We start from the raw sequence: 15,957 nt of genomic DNA on the forward strand, positions 1-15,957 counted from the left end.
TGTAATTTCTCACAATAAGACTTGATGGCTGTACTAACTCAGTTATTCAATGCCCAAAGGCAAAGACTGAGGTTAAATATTAACCTCTTTAGTGGCGACCATAAAATGGCCAATACCCTGGGTAATGGCAAACATGAAATAAGTTGGGACGGCATACCATGTTAGAGATTTGTGGCAATCATAAAATAGACTCTGCTTTTATATTAAACATAAAACTGCATCTAAGAGTTCAGTTCTCTTCTCTCAGTAGCAATACTCTTTCACATACTTCTTATTTTACATGTTTAAAGAGACAAGCTAAACTCAATGTAAAACAAAAACGTTTAAAATTGAAGAAACAGAAACAATTGGTGGTGTCAAGAAACCGACTTATGTATGAATTAAAAATCTGAATGTACAATGAGGATTTAAGAAATAACCACAAATTTACATTCAAGGCAAATTACACTTCAATCTTACAAAAAATAAACTTTAAGACTGGTGGTCACAAAGTTTAAGTTTCATTGTACTAAATTCATACATCTGCAAAATTCAGTATTCAGTGAGTTCTGTAAACATACGAGGATCTATCGGAAAGTTCCTGGACTGTTATTGTTGTAACTGTTTCAGTGAAAGAAAATGAGAGGGGAGGCCAAAGTCACACTTCCACAAGCCTATTGCATCAGTCTGCCACATGACACCATGCTGTGAACACACATTGTTTTTACATGAATGCTTTTTCAACTTAATGTTTCATTTTTCTGTGATGGATAGCAAAATCAAGCAAATGTGTCTGCATCAAGTTTTGCAAGAAGCTCGGTAAATCTGCTAACGAAACCCTTGAAATGTTTGTGAGGCTTTGGGAGAACATTCTTTAAGCCAGACAGGGGTTTTTGAACGGCATTCATGTTTCAAGGATGGCTGAGTGACAGCTGAAGATGATGAACATTCAGGATGACCAAGCACCAGCAGAACGATAGAAAATGTTGAAGAAATCAAGAACTCATCCATGAAGACCGTCACTGAACAATCCATGAGCTTGCAGACACCAATGGGATCAGTTATGGAGTTTGCCAGGAGAACTTAACAGACAATTTGAACATGTGCCGCATTGCCACAAAGTTTGTTTTTGTTCCCCAACTCTTGACAAATAATCAAAAGCAGCAGCATGTAAACATGTGTCTTAAGCTATGACAGAAGGCTAACAAGGGCCCACCTTTTATGAATATCTCTAGGTTCATAATGGGTGACAAAATTTGGATTTATGGTTACGATTCAGAAACAAAGCAACAATCATCGCAGTGGAAGAGCCCACAATCACCAAGAGCAAAAAAGGCACAGCAGATCCAGAGTTCAACAAGGAGCATGCTCATTGTTTTTTTTTGATGTGAAGGTGATTGTTCACTGTGAATTTGTTCCTCCTAACACTGTTGTCAACTCTGACTTTTACTGTTATGTTTTTAGATGCCCGAGAGAAAATGTTCAATGAAAGAGACCGGAACTACAGAGCAACCACAACTGGCAGCTTCATCTCAACAATGCCCCTGCCCACATGTCCCTGAAAATCACAGAGATTGTGACCTACAACAACATGGTTATCACCCAGAATTACTGGGTTTTGGTCTTTTCCCATCATCTGGTATTCTAGAAAACAGAAAACATGACATTTTGGAAACTGGATCTTTTTCCATCCTCAAGGGGGGGGGGGGGAAGACAGCTACATGTTTGGGTCCCTTAAAAAGAGCTAACCTCATTCACTGGACCAATACTGGAGCGGGGGGGGGGGCAAAACAAAAAACCCAGTAATTTTGAGTGCTGTACTATATTGCAAGAACCCTTCAGAATCTACACCATGGTTATCAGTCCCCATCTTCCTTATGCCCCAGACTTAGCCTCCTGTGATTTCGCTTTGTTTCCCAGTTTGAAAATGAAACTGAAGGGACAATGGTTTGAAACAGTGTCTGACATCCAAAGGGAATCACAAGTGGTATTCGACATCATTAAGGAAAATTACTTCCACAGTGCTTCTAAAGTGTGGAAGAAATGACTGGATCGCTGTATACATTCTGAAGGAGACTATTTTGAAGGAAACAGCAACCAAATTGAGTAAGTTTAGGCAACATTTCTTTTTTGACCTAGTCTGGGAACTTTCCAATACATCTTGTAAATCTACTATCAGTCTGATGTTAAACTGTATCCAAGTTATCATCTAGAAGCTAACAGGTGTATGTGATCATCACCACGAAAAAGGAGCATGATTTAAATGAAAGACTGAAGAAGAAGAAGAATAATCTTTATAAAATTCAAGAAGTCCTGAATAGAAATTCTTCACTGCCTTCTCAGACATGCTTCAGCATCAGCGGCCTTCCCATGATGAATGTACCCACATTCAAACTGTGTGCACCAGAACTGACTCAATCTCTGAGTTCTGGAATCAAGCTAATGAATTCCTCCTTGGCTTCATCAGCTTGAAGCAATTCATCATCCTCTTCATCTTCAGCTCCATCCTACAAAAATGCATCTGTAGTTGAAACACGGAACACACTACAATGACTAACACTTTAACCTTTAACAGCCGAATGTTATATACGAGGCTCGTCCACAAAGTAAGTTTCCCTGGGGCCGTTTACAGAAACAAAACACAATTTCATGGAAATATTTATTGCAACAGATAAGCAAGTGTTCAGCTATTTTTCAACATAATCGCCACCAGAACTGAGACATTTGTCATACTGTGGGACCAACTTTTGAATACCTGTGTCACAGAAGTCTGCCGCCTGGGACTGGAACCACTGTGTGAGAACCATCTCCGCCTCTCTGTCATTCTCAAAATGCTGACGCTCACCGGACAGAAATTTCTTGAGGTGTATGAAAAGATGGAAATCACTGGGAGCGAGGTCCGGGCTGTAGGGTGGATGATTAAACACCTCCCAGCTGAACTCCTGCAGGAGACTTGCTGTCCGTCGAGCTGTGCGCGTCCTAGCGTTATCGTGCAGGAAGACAATACCAGCACTAAGCATCCCACGCCACTTGTTCTGAATGGCCTGTCACAATTTCTGCAGTGTTTCACAGTAACGCTCAGCATTCTCTGTCTCACCTCTGGTCAGGAAGTCGACGTGGAGAACACCCCGTCTGGCCCAGAATACCGTGCACATCACTTTCCGCGCCGACAACATCTGCTTTTGTCTTACAGGAAGATCCACTGTGACGCCAATGCAATGACTGCTGCTTGGTTCCTGGGGTAATGTGTGCAATCCACGTTTCATCACCTGTGATGATCCAGTCCAGAAACTCGTCACCATCGTCATGGTACCGCTGCAGAAAGGTCAATGCTGACTCCATGCGCTTTGTTTTGTGTTCTGGTGTCAGTTGCTTCGGCACCCACCTGGCGCACAATTTCCTGAACAACAGGTGCTCCGTGACAATTTCACGCAACAAGGAGCGGGAAATCTGTTGCTGAGTTCCGTAATTGTGACGCGACGATTCTCCATAATGCGTTCCTGCACAAGCTCCACCAGGTCGTCTGTAATGATGGATGGCCACCCACTGCGCTTCTCATCATGCACACTTTGTCGACCTGCTGACAACTGTCTGCACCAGCAACGCACCATCTGCTTGCTCATGATGTTAGGCCCATAGACCCGGCACAGCTGACGATGAATTTCGATCGGCACTATGCTCTGTGCATTGAAAAATTTTATCACTGACCGCACTTCACAGTCGGCAGGAGTTGGAATAAGAGCCTCCATCTTCAACAGCTGCAATGATGCTACTGTGGGAACGCGGAAAATTCTGTTTGTGCATGCGCCATGCTACGTCATTGCTCTATCATGTACGCGCAGTCGCTTCGCGCAATATAAGGTCTGCTAGCTGTAGGTTGAGTGGGAAACTTACTTTGTGGACGTGCTACGTATATATGCAGCAAGCAGCATCCCCGAGTTGGCTGAATGTTATATATATGTATATATGCGGCAGGACACGTGCTCTCTTTGGGAATGCTGACAGTGCTGGGTTTGAAATCAAAACAAACCTACGTAAGGTCATGTCAGTGGTTCATTCCTTAGCTCTGAACAATGAAATCGTTTATCACGGTACTGGTTTCGATACTATTTACGTTTAGATATGACTGTTTATGACCTGGTCAGTCAAATATTGATCATCTTTGTTTCGAGAACTGATAAGGAAATATTCATCGGTGCTTGCAAATGAGTGCTTCCAGAGCCTTCAAGGAAGTGTGAAGCATTCAAGGATTGGTTTTCGGTGGCGAATTATCAGTTAGGAAGTCTGTCGGATTGTCTAATATTTCTTTATCAGTTAGAAAGTCAGTGTCAGACTGTCATATATTTCTTTGTATATCACTTTATTTTGTGTCTTGGAAGAGGTATAAACCCACTGAGCCAGTATTACTTTGTGAGTAAAAAGCATCTTCGTCACTGTGACTTTCGGTATCAGTGTCGGACTGGCACTCTTTTTGTCTAGTATTATAATTACTTTGCATCACTATTTTGCGAGTATTACTAATAGGGTAGTGTGTCGCTTTGTTGATCAACATAATTTATTCAATTTTGCCTCACCCAAAATGATTCTTCAATCGCACAAGATGAATATCACGGTCAGTGGCGTTTCTCAGGGGGAGGCCAAGGTTATCTGGGGCCAACTGAGTCGACTGGAGGTGAAACATTCACAACACTGGCCAACAAAAGGGAAACAAGGACATTGTTGCGTGTTTCATTAAATAAGAAAAGCAGGAGCATGCTCTTCTACTGTAAAAAGTGTGATTTTGCTCTGTGTGAGGTGGATTGCTTCGAGAAGTGCTACGCGCGTCAGTGTGTATCATAAACTGTGAAGTGATGCAGTTCAAACTCGCATATGGTAATATTATTGTATATAGTGTGATTATATTTACAATATCACCATGATTCAAGGGTAAGTCCTTTGGAATTTCATAACATATATAATAAAGATTATATTTTGCATTTCATGATAAAATAATCACAGCTTTTCATTTTCATTTGTAAAAATTGCTCTTTTGTGTATATGTAGAAAATTTTATTGTCTTTCAGGCTGTTTTTAGTCTGTATTTCTATATTGCATAGAACGGAAAATATGTAATTTTTTCTGAAAGTTTGCAATGTTAATTAATTAGGGCGATTTAAATATCGGCCGCAGAGGGTTCCCAGCAATTTAAAAGTCCGTGCATTAAAGGTTAAACAGTTTTCACTGACTTAGCAATTCCTTGATCTCTGCTACTACAGACAATGCTTAAAGTGGGAAGGGGGAGACACCAATGTGAATCCTGTCTACAGGTGATGGCTCCAAAATGACAACACAGCCTAAATGCACAGGGTCTACATTAGCAGTGAATCAACATGAAAACCCTGCATCTATTTAGTGTATACCCATCCCATGGCTTTCTCCTGACTGCAGTCCTGCAAGGTAAATGCTCCTGTGCAAGATACAATACAATGCATTTACACATGCCATACACAGTGCCTATATACAGAGCTCCAAAATATGATTTAGAAAATTTGGGTCTCCAAGTTTATTTGTGGTGGAACAACTGATGAATGATGAATCTGATAGGATTCTGATGGAAGTGATCATGGCATAACCAAAATACTATCCCAGCAAGTCTGGCAAGAGTGAGCAAAACCATGAAAAACAAATAACGAAAGCTGATGTCCCAGCAAATATTTGAACGAAGCACTTCTGGAATATAACTCTTGAACATTACCCTGGTCCCCAGGTTTCACCTCCCATACAAAGTACTATTACTCCATGTAACATGGCTATCACAACTATGATCACATTTCATCTTGTTGGAAAGCTACTAGTAGTTGAAGTTTAGGGCCTCATTTTCCAAGAATATGGTGCACCAGCCCATTCTGGTAGCATTATATACACTGCTCTGGATGTACTACTTCCTGGTCGACTAAATGGCAGGACAGCTCTGATTAACTGGCCCTTACAGAGTCCTGACTTAACACCCATGAATTTCCTCTTCTGAGGGTACACCAAAGACATCAAGCACAGCTGAAGGGTAGTACCTCTTCCTGCTTTGCACCAAAGGATTGGGTGTAGGGTGAAGTGCAGTTCTTTTTTACGTCTGCAGGGTCATCCACTGGTGGTGCCAACAGTGAATTGAATCAAATGGTAGTTAAACTTGGGCAGACTGTCTAAGAGGTTTTGGTAATAAGAAATTTTTATGTCAAAAAAGTGAAGAAATATTTATAACTAGAACTCTGGAATTCTTTCCTGGACACTGTAGTTCTTTGAACAATGTTGCAAAATAATTTTCACACTTCATCCACAGCATAAAAAGGTCAAAACATTTGTTTGCTCCTTCTCTTCTAATAAGAAGTTCAAGGTAAAATGAAGAAAGCACAAAAGCCAGAACTACAATTCACTGCTTTAGATTTTACTGGTTTTACCACCACATTCTGTGAAATAAACAGAACAAGGATATAGAGTGTGAAAAACACGAAGAGCTGAACACAGGCGATAGGAATTTCTTTCTAATTTCTATCGTGATTTTACTTAGCTTAATCGTGATTATAGTTCCCTTATGCCCTAAATAATTAAATGCATTTATAACATAAAAAATATTGAAATTTTGAGACAAAGCCACTGAAACTTACGGTAATGAATTTCTAGATGTAAACTGTGCATAATGTAGAAACTTACAAATTCCTCTCCTTTTTTCTTCTAGAGCAACAGATCAAATTAAAGCATGTATTCTACACACCTGGACAACAGGACTAGTAGATTTGTACTGGAATGCAGATCGTGCTAGATCAACTTCTATTGGGAAGAGTGAGTTCCCTTGCAGCAAACTGAGGGTCTCTCCATGAAACTCAGCTAATCCTGCTACGAGACGCTGAAGCTGCCATACAACATCCTGCACATGCTTGTTGTCTAGTAATTCCAGCTTGACCAATACATCTGAACGAAGGCGCGCAAACCTTGTTCGTGCATCCTGTCTACATCGTAGGATCAACCTGGCCACAAAGAAAACAGACTCAAACATATATGGCATGTGTCACAGGTGTTGGATATATATGAGATACAACAAAAATTATACAATGAATTCTGGCATAGCTAAACAATTTCATAAAATGACCGTTACTTCTACCATTCAAAACATTCTTAGTGAACTGAAATCCATTACATAGCGCTACAAATTATCTAATTTCTTTTCAATAACCTGTACAACATAATCTGTTTCTGACTAAATTGGATATGCTGAAGTTATATAACACACGGTTCCTTTGTTACTCTTTTGTTTATGTAAGACATATGAATGTACATATCACCTATTACACAAAATGAAATGGAAATAAACTTCTACTCACTAAAAACATAATTTTCTCATATTATGTTTTACAAAAAATTATAAGAACACTATGATAAAATAACAAAGTGAAAGAATATACAGTTTTGGATCGAAATTCAATACACATACTTTGTCATGATGGGAAATTCTTGTGTCCAGATTTGAAATCAGCATCGTACTCAACTTAAGAGTTACTTTTTCTATATGTTTAGCTGCCAGTAGAACAATGGGATATGGGGTGAACATTTTTGGCCTGATTCCCCAAACGGGTGAAGGATTTCTTCCTCTCTACAGCATCCAGACTGGCTCTAGCACCCACCCAGCCCCTGTCCAATGGGTAAGGGGGGGAGGGGTTTACTTCCTCAGAGTTAAAGTGGCGTAAAGCTGACCGCTCACCTCCACCTGGTGCCAAAGTCAAGAATGGTGGAGATATACATCCACTCCCCACATACATCTTCATAGTGTGGTTCTTACTTAACTTTATCTTTGTTAGTGTTTTCAGCAAATGAAATGGTGTCACGATGTTCTGAATACTCTGAGTCTAACAAGCAAGTTTTCTGGGTACCTGTACTCATAGTTTCCAGTTTCAACACGATACAGAGGTTCTTGAAGAGCTCCATAACTGTACTCTTCATCATCCATTTCCTTTACTTTGAGACAGTAGGACAAGTACTCAAACTTGGTATCAGCATACTTTCGAATGGTCAGCTTTGTGTCAGGTATCGCTTTATACAGGTACGTACCCAGGTCTGATAAAATCTAAACAAGTAACAACACAACTGCTAACTATTACACAAATATACCACTGAAAAATATATAATTTCTTTAGCAAACTGAATATAAGTACATGGTCATCATTTTAATTCTGCTGATGTTAAAGTTTGTGCGACAGATTATAAAAATTCAATGAAGTCTTCACAGACAATAAACTGTCAATGTGGAGTTAGTATTCAGTGTTTTGGAAACTGTCTCTGCTTCCATCATCAGGGTGGTAACATGATAGGTGTCATATTCACTATATTTATGCCATAGAATATGTTCTCCACTGTCCTGGTGCAAAAAGAAAGGGAAAACAGGACACAAATGACTGACTCCACCAACTGTTCCCTCAGCAGTACACACTGGGGAAGTTGAGAGCATACTCTGTGCTGTAAATAAAACATGTGAACACAGCAACCATCATACCAGCCTCAGATGAAAGATCTGCAAAAGGGCAGGCTCTTAACATTGGATAATAACTCCATATTGCCATGGCTCAGTGCTTGAGAAGACTGCATTGCATACAGCCGCCATGAAGGTTTCAAATCGTACATATATACGTTGAAACAGAATTTCAAAATTTCATTTGGCCGCACAACCCTTTTGCACTTGGAAACAATTTTATGGAACCCTGAATAAAATTCATATACATGAAGCTAAGAACTAGATCATCAAATAAATATGGATAATAATAAGTAAATGTTAAACATGAATATGAGATCAACATATTATTTAACTGCACATATTCCGAAACAAAAATCACATTTCATGCATATGAAAAATAAAACTTAAAAATTAATATGTCATATGTAAGATTTGAGGCTTTCACGGCGGTGACTATGAAGAAAGCAGTCTTCTGGGATTTGGCACCGTGTATATGTGGTGTTAACCGACGTTTCGGAGGAACGTATCGCCTCCATCTTCAGGGTAGAAGAAAAAATANTTATAACTTTTTATATTGTAAAATTGAAGCTTTCCTGCAGCACCCTATTTTCACTTTGTGGAACCCCACGGTTCCGTGGAACACTGTTTGGGAAACACTGAGTCATAAGAATGTAAATGTAAGGAGACATATGGCTTGCTTTCCCTGAGAAAGGAAAGTGGGCTAAAAGTATGGTTCATAGTGAAATTAAGAACAAATTCAAGAAATGTCTGTTATTATTATTTAGCTGAGACAGTGTTACCATTATCTGTGCTGTCCAGCAAATATCAGCAGTGTTGAATCTTCAGGTTGTCAACAGGGACATAGTCTTATGAAGAGACCCATAGGGTATATAATTTAAATGAGTAAAAAAGAATTCTTTCCTAATCAATTTACTTTACTATGTTACAATAAGTCTGCACACTCTGAATGTGTACGTACAGGTTTAACTGACTTCAGCATCTTTATGCCATACTTTTCCATCTGTCGGTGATAATCACCAAACTGACGAAATACCTCACTGGCTCGAGGCTGGGGTTCACGAACCCCTATTTCAGCAAATGTATCTCCAAAAGCTGTGGAATAAATAAAAAGTGTGAATTTTACATGACGAAAAATAGGGTAATCATTAAATTTAAAAATTCAACTCAAACATCAGTGTCTCATAAGGCACTCCAATGCATTACAACATATATTGGGAATGACAGTAAAATCATATTTAGGTGGGTGTCTTGTTACCACAACATGGTGTAAACTTAATAGATTAATTCTAGATATGGAGGATAGATGCAAATATACTTTATAAGCAGTTGTGGACAGCTGGCAAGGGGTGTTCCTCCAGCCTGGGAGTTGAGCAGGGTAACTAAACACACCTCACTGTGAAAAATCAGCATGTTAAAAATGTTACACATGACCCTGCAATTTGTGGTGTTCTCTTGAGAACAAAGAGAGAAGTATGCACCCACAGGTTTTATAAAAGGTGGGTAATTTATCGACTAGCCAAGAAGGATTCAGGTCCAAGAAGTTAGCTAGCTATATTAAGTAAAGTAAGGATGAAGGTAAAATACTAATCTATGTGATACTGATTTAACTGTAATACCATTTTTCTTGCTGTGTTGATGGATATGTAACCTAACCATTTACTATTCTTGTGCCTTAACACCATGTTACGAAGGCAACAAAATTAAATGCCACACAGAACTTTTAACACTGTTAGCATAAAATGCACCTGGGGAAAGAACTTTTGAAATGAGTCCATTAAATAGGTCAAGAAATATTTTTAAGATGAAACAAATACTGACTCAAAATTCTGCCTCATCTAGCTTAAGACTAATTCCTGTCAAAGAGCCTCTTTAAAATAATAAATATTTACATGGGTCATAACTTTCCTTTCTTAATTTTTACTGAATATACATGGCAACAAATCAAACTTGGTTCACAGTGAAATTAAAACCAAAATGAATTCAGGGAATATTTATTACTCATGTGGGATATGAGATTCTCACAGCAGTGACTTCTGGGTTACAATGTTATGTATTTTATAGGCAGTCAAACTTTTGGAGGAACATACCACCTCCATCTTCAAGCTGAAACACCAAGCCAAGCAAGAAACCAGAAGAAGCAGCCAGAAAGCTGAGCTTCCCTGCCTTACTCTTTGACACTGAAGATGGAGGTGATATGTTCATCTAAAAGTCACATTTTCTTCAAAGTACATGGCACTGCAACCCAGATGAACATATCCTTCACTTATTTCGAAGCCATAGTCATCCTGTCTGGTTTCCAAGACACCAAAGAATATTATGCCATATATACAGGAAAATGTGGTGTTGGAGAAGGATGGAGAAGATCAGTTGGACCGATCATGTGAGAAATGAAGAAGTGTTAATTGGAGTCAGTGAGCAGAGGAATATCCTACACGAAATAAGAAAACGGAAGGCTAATTGGATTGGTCAGGTTTTACAAAGAAACTGCCTTTTAAAAGAAGTTATCGAAGGAAAGATAGAGGAGCGGATAGAAGTGACAAGAAGATGAGGAAGAAGACGTAAGAAGCTGCTGGATGACCTTGGGGACAGAAGAGGATATTCTCATTTGAAGGAGAAAGCTCTAGATTGCATTAAGTGGAGGAATTGTTTTGGAAGAGACTGTGGACCTGTCGTCTTGACAGATTACTGATGATGATATACAGGAAGATTATCTGAGAGTTTGCTGCAAATCATTCAGATGGTCAGGTGGAGGAGACATACGCCCCTTGCGTCAAGTCAAACCACACATTCAGACTCAATCAGCAAGTTCTTAGACCAACACACATCAGATACAAAAGCCACCCGGATCAAAGCAGATGCTATGAGTCACCATTGTTCTGGTACCTGTGGAAATTTCCCACATTCACGAACTAAAGTACCTCTTCACAAATATAACAAACTTGCCTTGAAATTTGAAAGCTGGTCTCCTGTGCAGGGCACTTAAAGGGATTTTAGAGGAGTGTGTTTCATCCAGTTTATCTTCATTGGGTTCTCTCTGTCCTAAACCACGTATTACATTTATACATACATTTGTGTAATAATAGACAGCAATACCCACACCAGCAATTGAGCTTAGTTGCTCATACAAGCATCAGAGCCATTATCAGGTCTGAGAACTGAAAGAAGAGTATGTATTTAACAGTGGGGCTGAAAAAGAAAAGAAAGGCATTTTGCACACACTTATTTCACTGAGGAAAGAATATAAGTATAAATAGATGTGTGCACAGTAAAAAAAAGGTATTAAGCAAGCGTTTACTAAGGATGTTTGACATCACATCCTCTGTGTCACAATTTCATCATTTCAGTAAAGCTTATTTTCAACATACCTAGGCAAAGAATAAGTACTTGGCTAAATTCTAAAGGGTTCTGTCAATGGTGACTGTGATTAGCTCTTTCTAACACACCCAACAGAGAAAGAGCCTCCCACTCCATTACTTGAGAACAGAAACAGATTCAGTTTCCAAAATGTTGTGTTATTTTGTATTTTTCGAATACCAGATGACACACCATGTCAAAAACCCAGTAATCCTGTGTACTTAGCTAGTTTCTGAATTATGGATACCTTTATAAACTTGGAGGAGGTCAAAAAAGGCCTTCAGAACTCTTTTCGCATGTTCAACAAGGCCCTGGTACATCATCTCTGTCTGTTCTAGCTCCTCCAGTTTCTTGACCAATGTGTCATTGCAGAGTATTGCACGGGACAGACCAAGAGCATCCGCTGTCGCAGTACTCATGTTCTCCACAAGGCGATGCTTCACTTTCTTAAGCACAATGTCCAGTGTCTTTCCTTGTTGCGGGTCTGCATGAAGTTTATTATAGTTGATAGTTACCTCTTCCTGGAAAGAAATATGGTTACATAATTCATAGCTAGCCCTTGAACAGTCCATTACTTACTGCTATCAAACTGAAAGCTAAATGACAACTGTGTATAGCTATTTTGAATTGTTTCATTTTGGTCCGTTACACTATCAATCACCAATTATCAATAGAACCTCCGTCGAGTGTAACACGTCACGATACACATAGCTTTAAATAACATCGACGTGGCCTCTCCACTGCACTACACAATACACTACGCGTCGGACACAACCGACCACAAGGTAAGGCCAGCATCAAATATTATTTAATATTCAACGTTAAATATATTATAATGGATAAAACCTAACGTAATACAATATCTTTGCAGCCCACACAACCTCGTGCTGACGCCTCCCCCATTGGGACTATCCACTAAGAGGAACCTGAATATTTTACTTGGACGGTTTTAACTTTAATTTTAACATTAACGACCCGCTTTGTGGGTGATATTTTAAATGCAAATGGGATACCCGCACTCGGGGTACTGGATGTTGTTGTGTTTTACGCTCCGATACGTGTAACATCTTCCACAAAAAACTGTATATTGTGATTGTTGAGCAGTGCAAGTGTTTCCATGTTTTTGTTGTGGTTGCCTCTGATGATGGCTCTTTGTGAGCCGAAACATGTAAGGCAAATGTGAGAAAATGGTGACAAGAATATATATTGTTACACTCGACGGAGGTTCTATTGATAATTGGTGTATAGCTATCCTTATTACTGGCCTACATTCCATCAGCCCCCCCCACCCAAAACTTGACAAAAGAGTTTGACCTTCTGGGCTGTAATGATGCACAGTTCAGACAGAAACTGATATTTCAGGGAACAATTTAGTTCCACATTCAGGGTCAAGTAAGCCTAGCAAGAAACCAGCAGTAGCAGGTGGAAAGCTCCCTCTCAACTATACAGCCACTGATGTGAGACCCTCAAACCCAGCATACCTTAGCAGTAGCATATTTTCAAAGATCAACACCATACTTCAATGAAGAACCCTATATTAAGTGTACATCTAACCATACTTTTATTACTGGACACAGGGAACTAGGGAGTATGAACCATCAATTGCTCACACCAAATTTCATGAAAATTTGTCAGTTGGTTCTGAGGTTGAAACAGGGCCATACATAACAGATATCATCATTAATTAATTTTTTTTTTCTGTTCCAACCTGAAAAGAGAAGAAGTCAAATTCTATAAATTAAAGCTGTCTATGTCAGTAATGTTTGTAGAAATTTCTACTATATTATAAAATACCAGTTCTTGAAAACTTTAAAATAATTTTCACTGTTGCTACACTGACAATTCAACACATAAAAATGTTTTTCACTAAAACTTTAGAGGTATTTTTATAACCTGTCACTGTTGATATCAGCAAGCTAATTCTCAGTACATCAGCATTTCTTCCATCTGCTGTTATCTTGGTGAGTTCTATTTGCAATCCAGTCAGATCACAGTTCTTGTGACTCTTTTCCATGACCCGAAAAGACATGTGCAATGTCACACTCTTCTACCTGAGAGGTTCAGTGATTTATGGAAGCTCTCAGATAACAGCACAGCACTACAGCTTTGTCAAATTCCCTGTAAATGTTGATCCTGTGACTAAGATATATGTCATTGAGATATACAGGCAGTGAGAAGGCATGTTCCACACATTCTAAAGCTTGGAAATTTTTATCACATAATTTCCTATTCCCGAGTAATCATACCATACAGATATGCTTTGTATTGCCAGTGCTTCAAAGATCCTTACTCTTTCCATCTTCAAGGTGAAGTGACCGCCCAGTCATCGCTGTTGGCAACAGCAGTACCCATCCAAAAATTCCTTGATTTGATTTGTAGAATTACAGCCAATGGAAAGTGAGGCAGAAGAAACAAATCTCTAAAGGATGGATCTCTTTCAGAGTGGGATATCTGGAATGGTGGAAAGGAAAGAGTAGAAGCAGATAATACAGGAAAGGGGAAGAAAAGGAGAGGGTTGGGATTTGTTCTTCTCAGATATCCCTAGAAAGGACTATGTTTCTTACCTTGCAAGCTTGTATCATCTTGGCCACTTCAACTTTGGTCTTCCCTTTGACAGATGCTCCATTAACCCCCACCAATTCATCTCCACTTTGCAACGTGCCATCCCGAGCAGCTGGAGTGTTGTCAAACACCTGCACCAGGAAGGCAGTCCAAATTAAGTATCATGGCCAATAATGAAATACACTTTTTATTTGGATAAACCACTTATGATATAATGCTCCTGTTACCTACTTCAAAGTTGATTGTTAAAATGAAAGTCACAATTTTAACTGAAACTTAATGGTTGTAATTTTCCCAGTAAGCTACTAATCCCTTAAAGACCAGTGGTCACTATATGTACCACCTGTTTTCACATACCAAAACTCTACAGTCTCCCACAGAGTGTATCTGTATGCTCCTTATGGTTCTCACAATACACAGTGACTGTTTCCCTAACAGCATTAACCGGTTAGGCCTTGTAGTGGAAACATTATGTGTTTCCTGTGAGGTACGGACTGATTTCTTTATGTATTTAGATTAAATTCAGTCTTCAAAGGGTTAAGATCATGATATCAAAAGGAAATTAATGACATATAAGTCTGTATAATAGAAATGAAACAGAGTAGTACTTGTGAGTCCTTTGCACATGTCAGTGACATCAGGTAATCATTTCACCAACTTAATACTTTTTACAAATGACCGACATGGAGCACAGAAGAGCAGTCACTATGATGGTGTCCCCACTCAAGGGTAGTCAATTTTGCCTGTGATGATAATGGCATTCCATTCAAAATCATCACAGAGAAGTACAATTTTCAAACTGATTTTAATGACAGTTGGCAAGCTTGTACACTCCATAGGAAGCAGTATTCTAACAAAATTTCAGGACCCTTTGTCTTGCAGAGTTTGTCAAGCAGTGTGTGAAATTCATAAAACGAAATTACACTTCTTGGTACATTGCCACAACTAAAAATTATAAATTTCGTTTGTGCATGCTTCAGAGTTCATATGGTACTTGTCTGAAAGCTAATGAAAGAGGGGAAGATGTATGAATAATAAAAACATATGGACACTCCAAGTTTTAAGTGTAACTGGGATATCATTGGATTGTTGAATACAGAAATTTGGAACTGTACGCATAGCATCAGATTTGTTCTGTTATACTGAAAACTGTAAGTCTTACAGGAAAGTGTATCAACATAAAATACAGTGTGTTCAATTAAGGAGGAAACTTTGCAACACTGCTGACCCAGCCCAACATTCCTCACAGATTTCTGCTGTAACTGCTGATAGCAGAGTGAGTCATTAGCGCTGATAAACGAGTGCCATTACAGTTACAGCAGCAATCTGTGAGGAATATTGGGCCCCATCAGTGGTGTTGCAAAGTTTCCTCCTTGATTGAACGCCCTGTATATAATTCATCTTTATATACAGATTTATTCAAAACATTTCTTGGCCTGATAAATACAAGTTACACCCAAGACACATATGGAAACACATGTACCATGTAATCTGAAAAAAAAAATGGCTGTTAAAATCATCGATCAAAACGAAAATTGAAATGTTTCAACAGATCTTCTTAATAT

At 39.0% G+C, this 15,957-nt stretch overlaps 1 protein-coding gene across 5 annotated transcripts in view; it reads right to left on the bottom strand.

Moving 5' to 3' along the window:
- Positions 1–1,748: 1,748 nt before the first annotated feature.
- The window catches only part of LOC111870374 (PRKCA-binding protein), a 45,641-nt gene continuing 31,432 nt past the window's right edge, over positions 1,749–15,957 (bottom strand). For all 5 annotated transcript variants that reach the window (XM_023862606.2, XM_033753816.1, XM_023862607.2 and 2 more), the window contains 6 exons: positions 14,395–14,523; positions 12,078–12,351; positions 9,435–9,568; positions 7,878–8,071; positions 6,725–6,977; positions 1,749–2,486 (listed from right to left, as the gene is read on the bottom strand). In XM_023862606.2, coding sequence (XP_023718374.1) covers positions 2,394–2,486; positions 6,725–6,977; positions 7,878–8,071; positions 9,435–9,568; positions 12,078–12,351; positions 14,395–14,523 — 1,077 coding nt within the window. In that variant the 3' untranslated portion in view covers positions 1,749–2,393. The remainder of the gene's footprint in view (positions 2,487–6,724; positions 6,978–7,877; positions 8,072–9,434; positions 9,569–12,077; positions 12,352–14,394; positions 14,524–15,957) is intronic.

The sequence above is a fragment of the Cryptotermes secundus genome, unplaced genomic scaffold, assembly GCF_002891405.2.
Source record: "Cryptotermes secundus unplaced genomic scaffold, Csec_1.0 scaffold905, whole genome shotgun sequence".
Classification (NCBI taxonomy): domain Eukaryota; kingdom Metazoa; phylum Arthropoda; class Insecta; order Blattodea; family Kalotermitidae; genus Cryptotermes; species Cryptotermes secundus.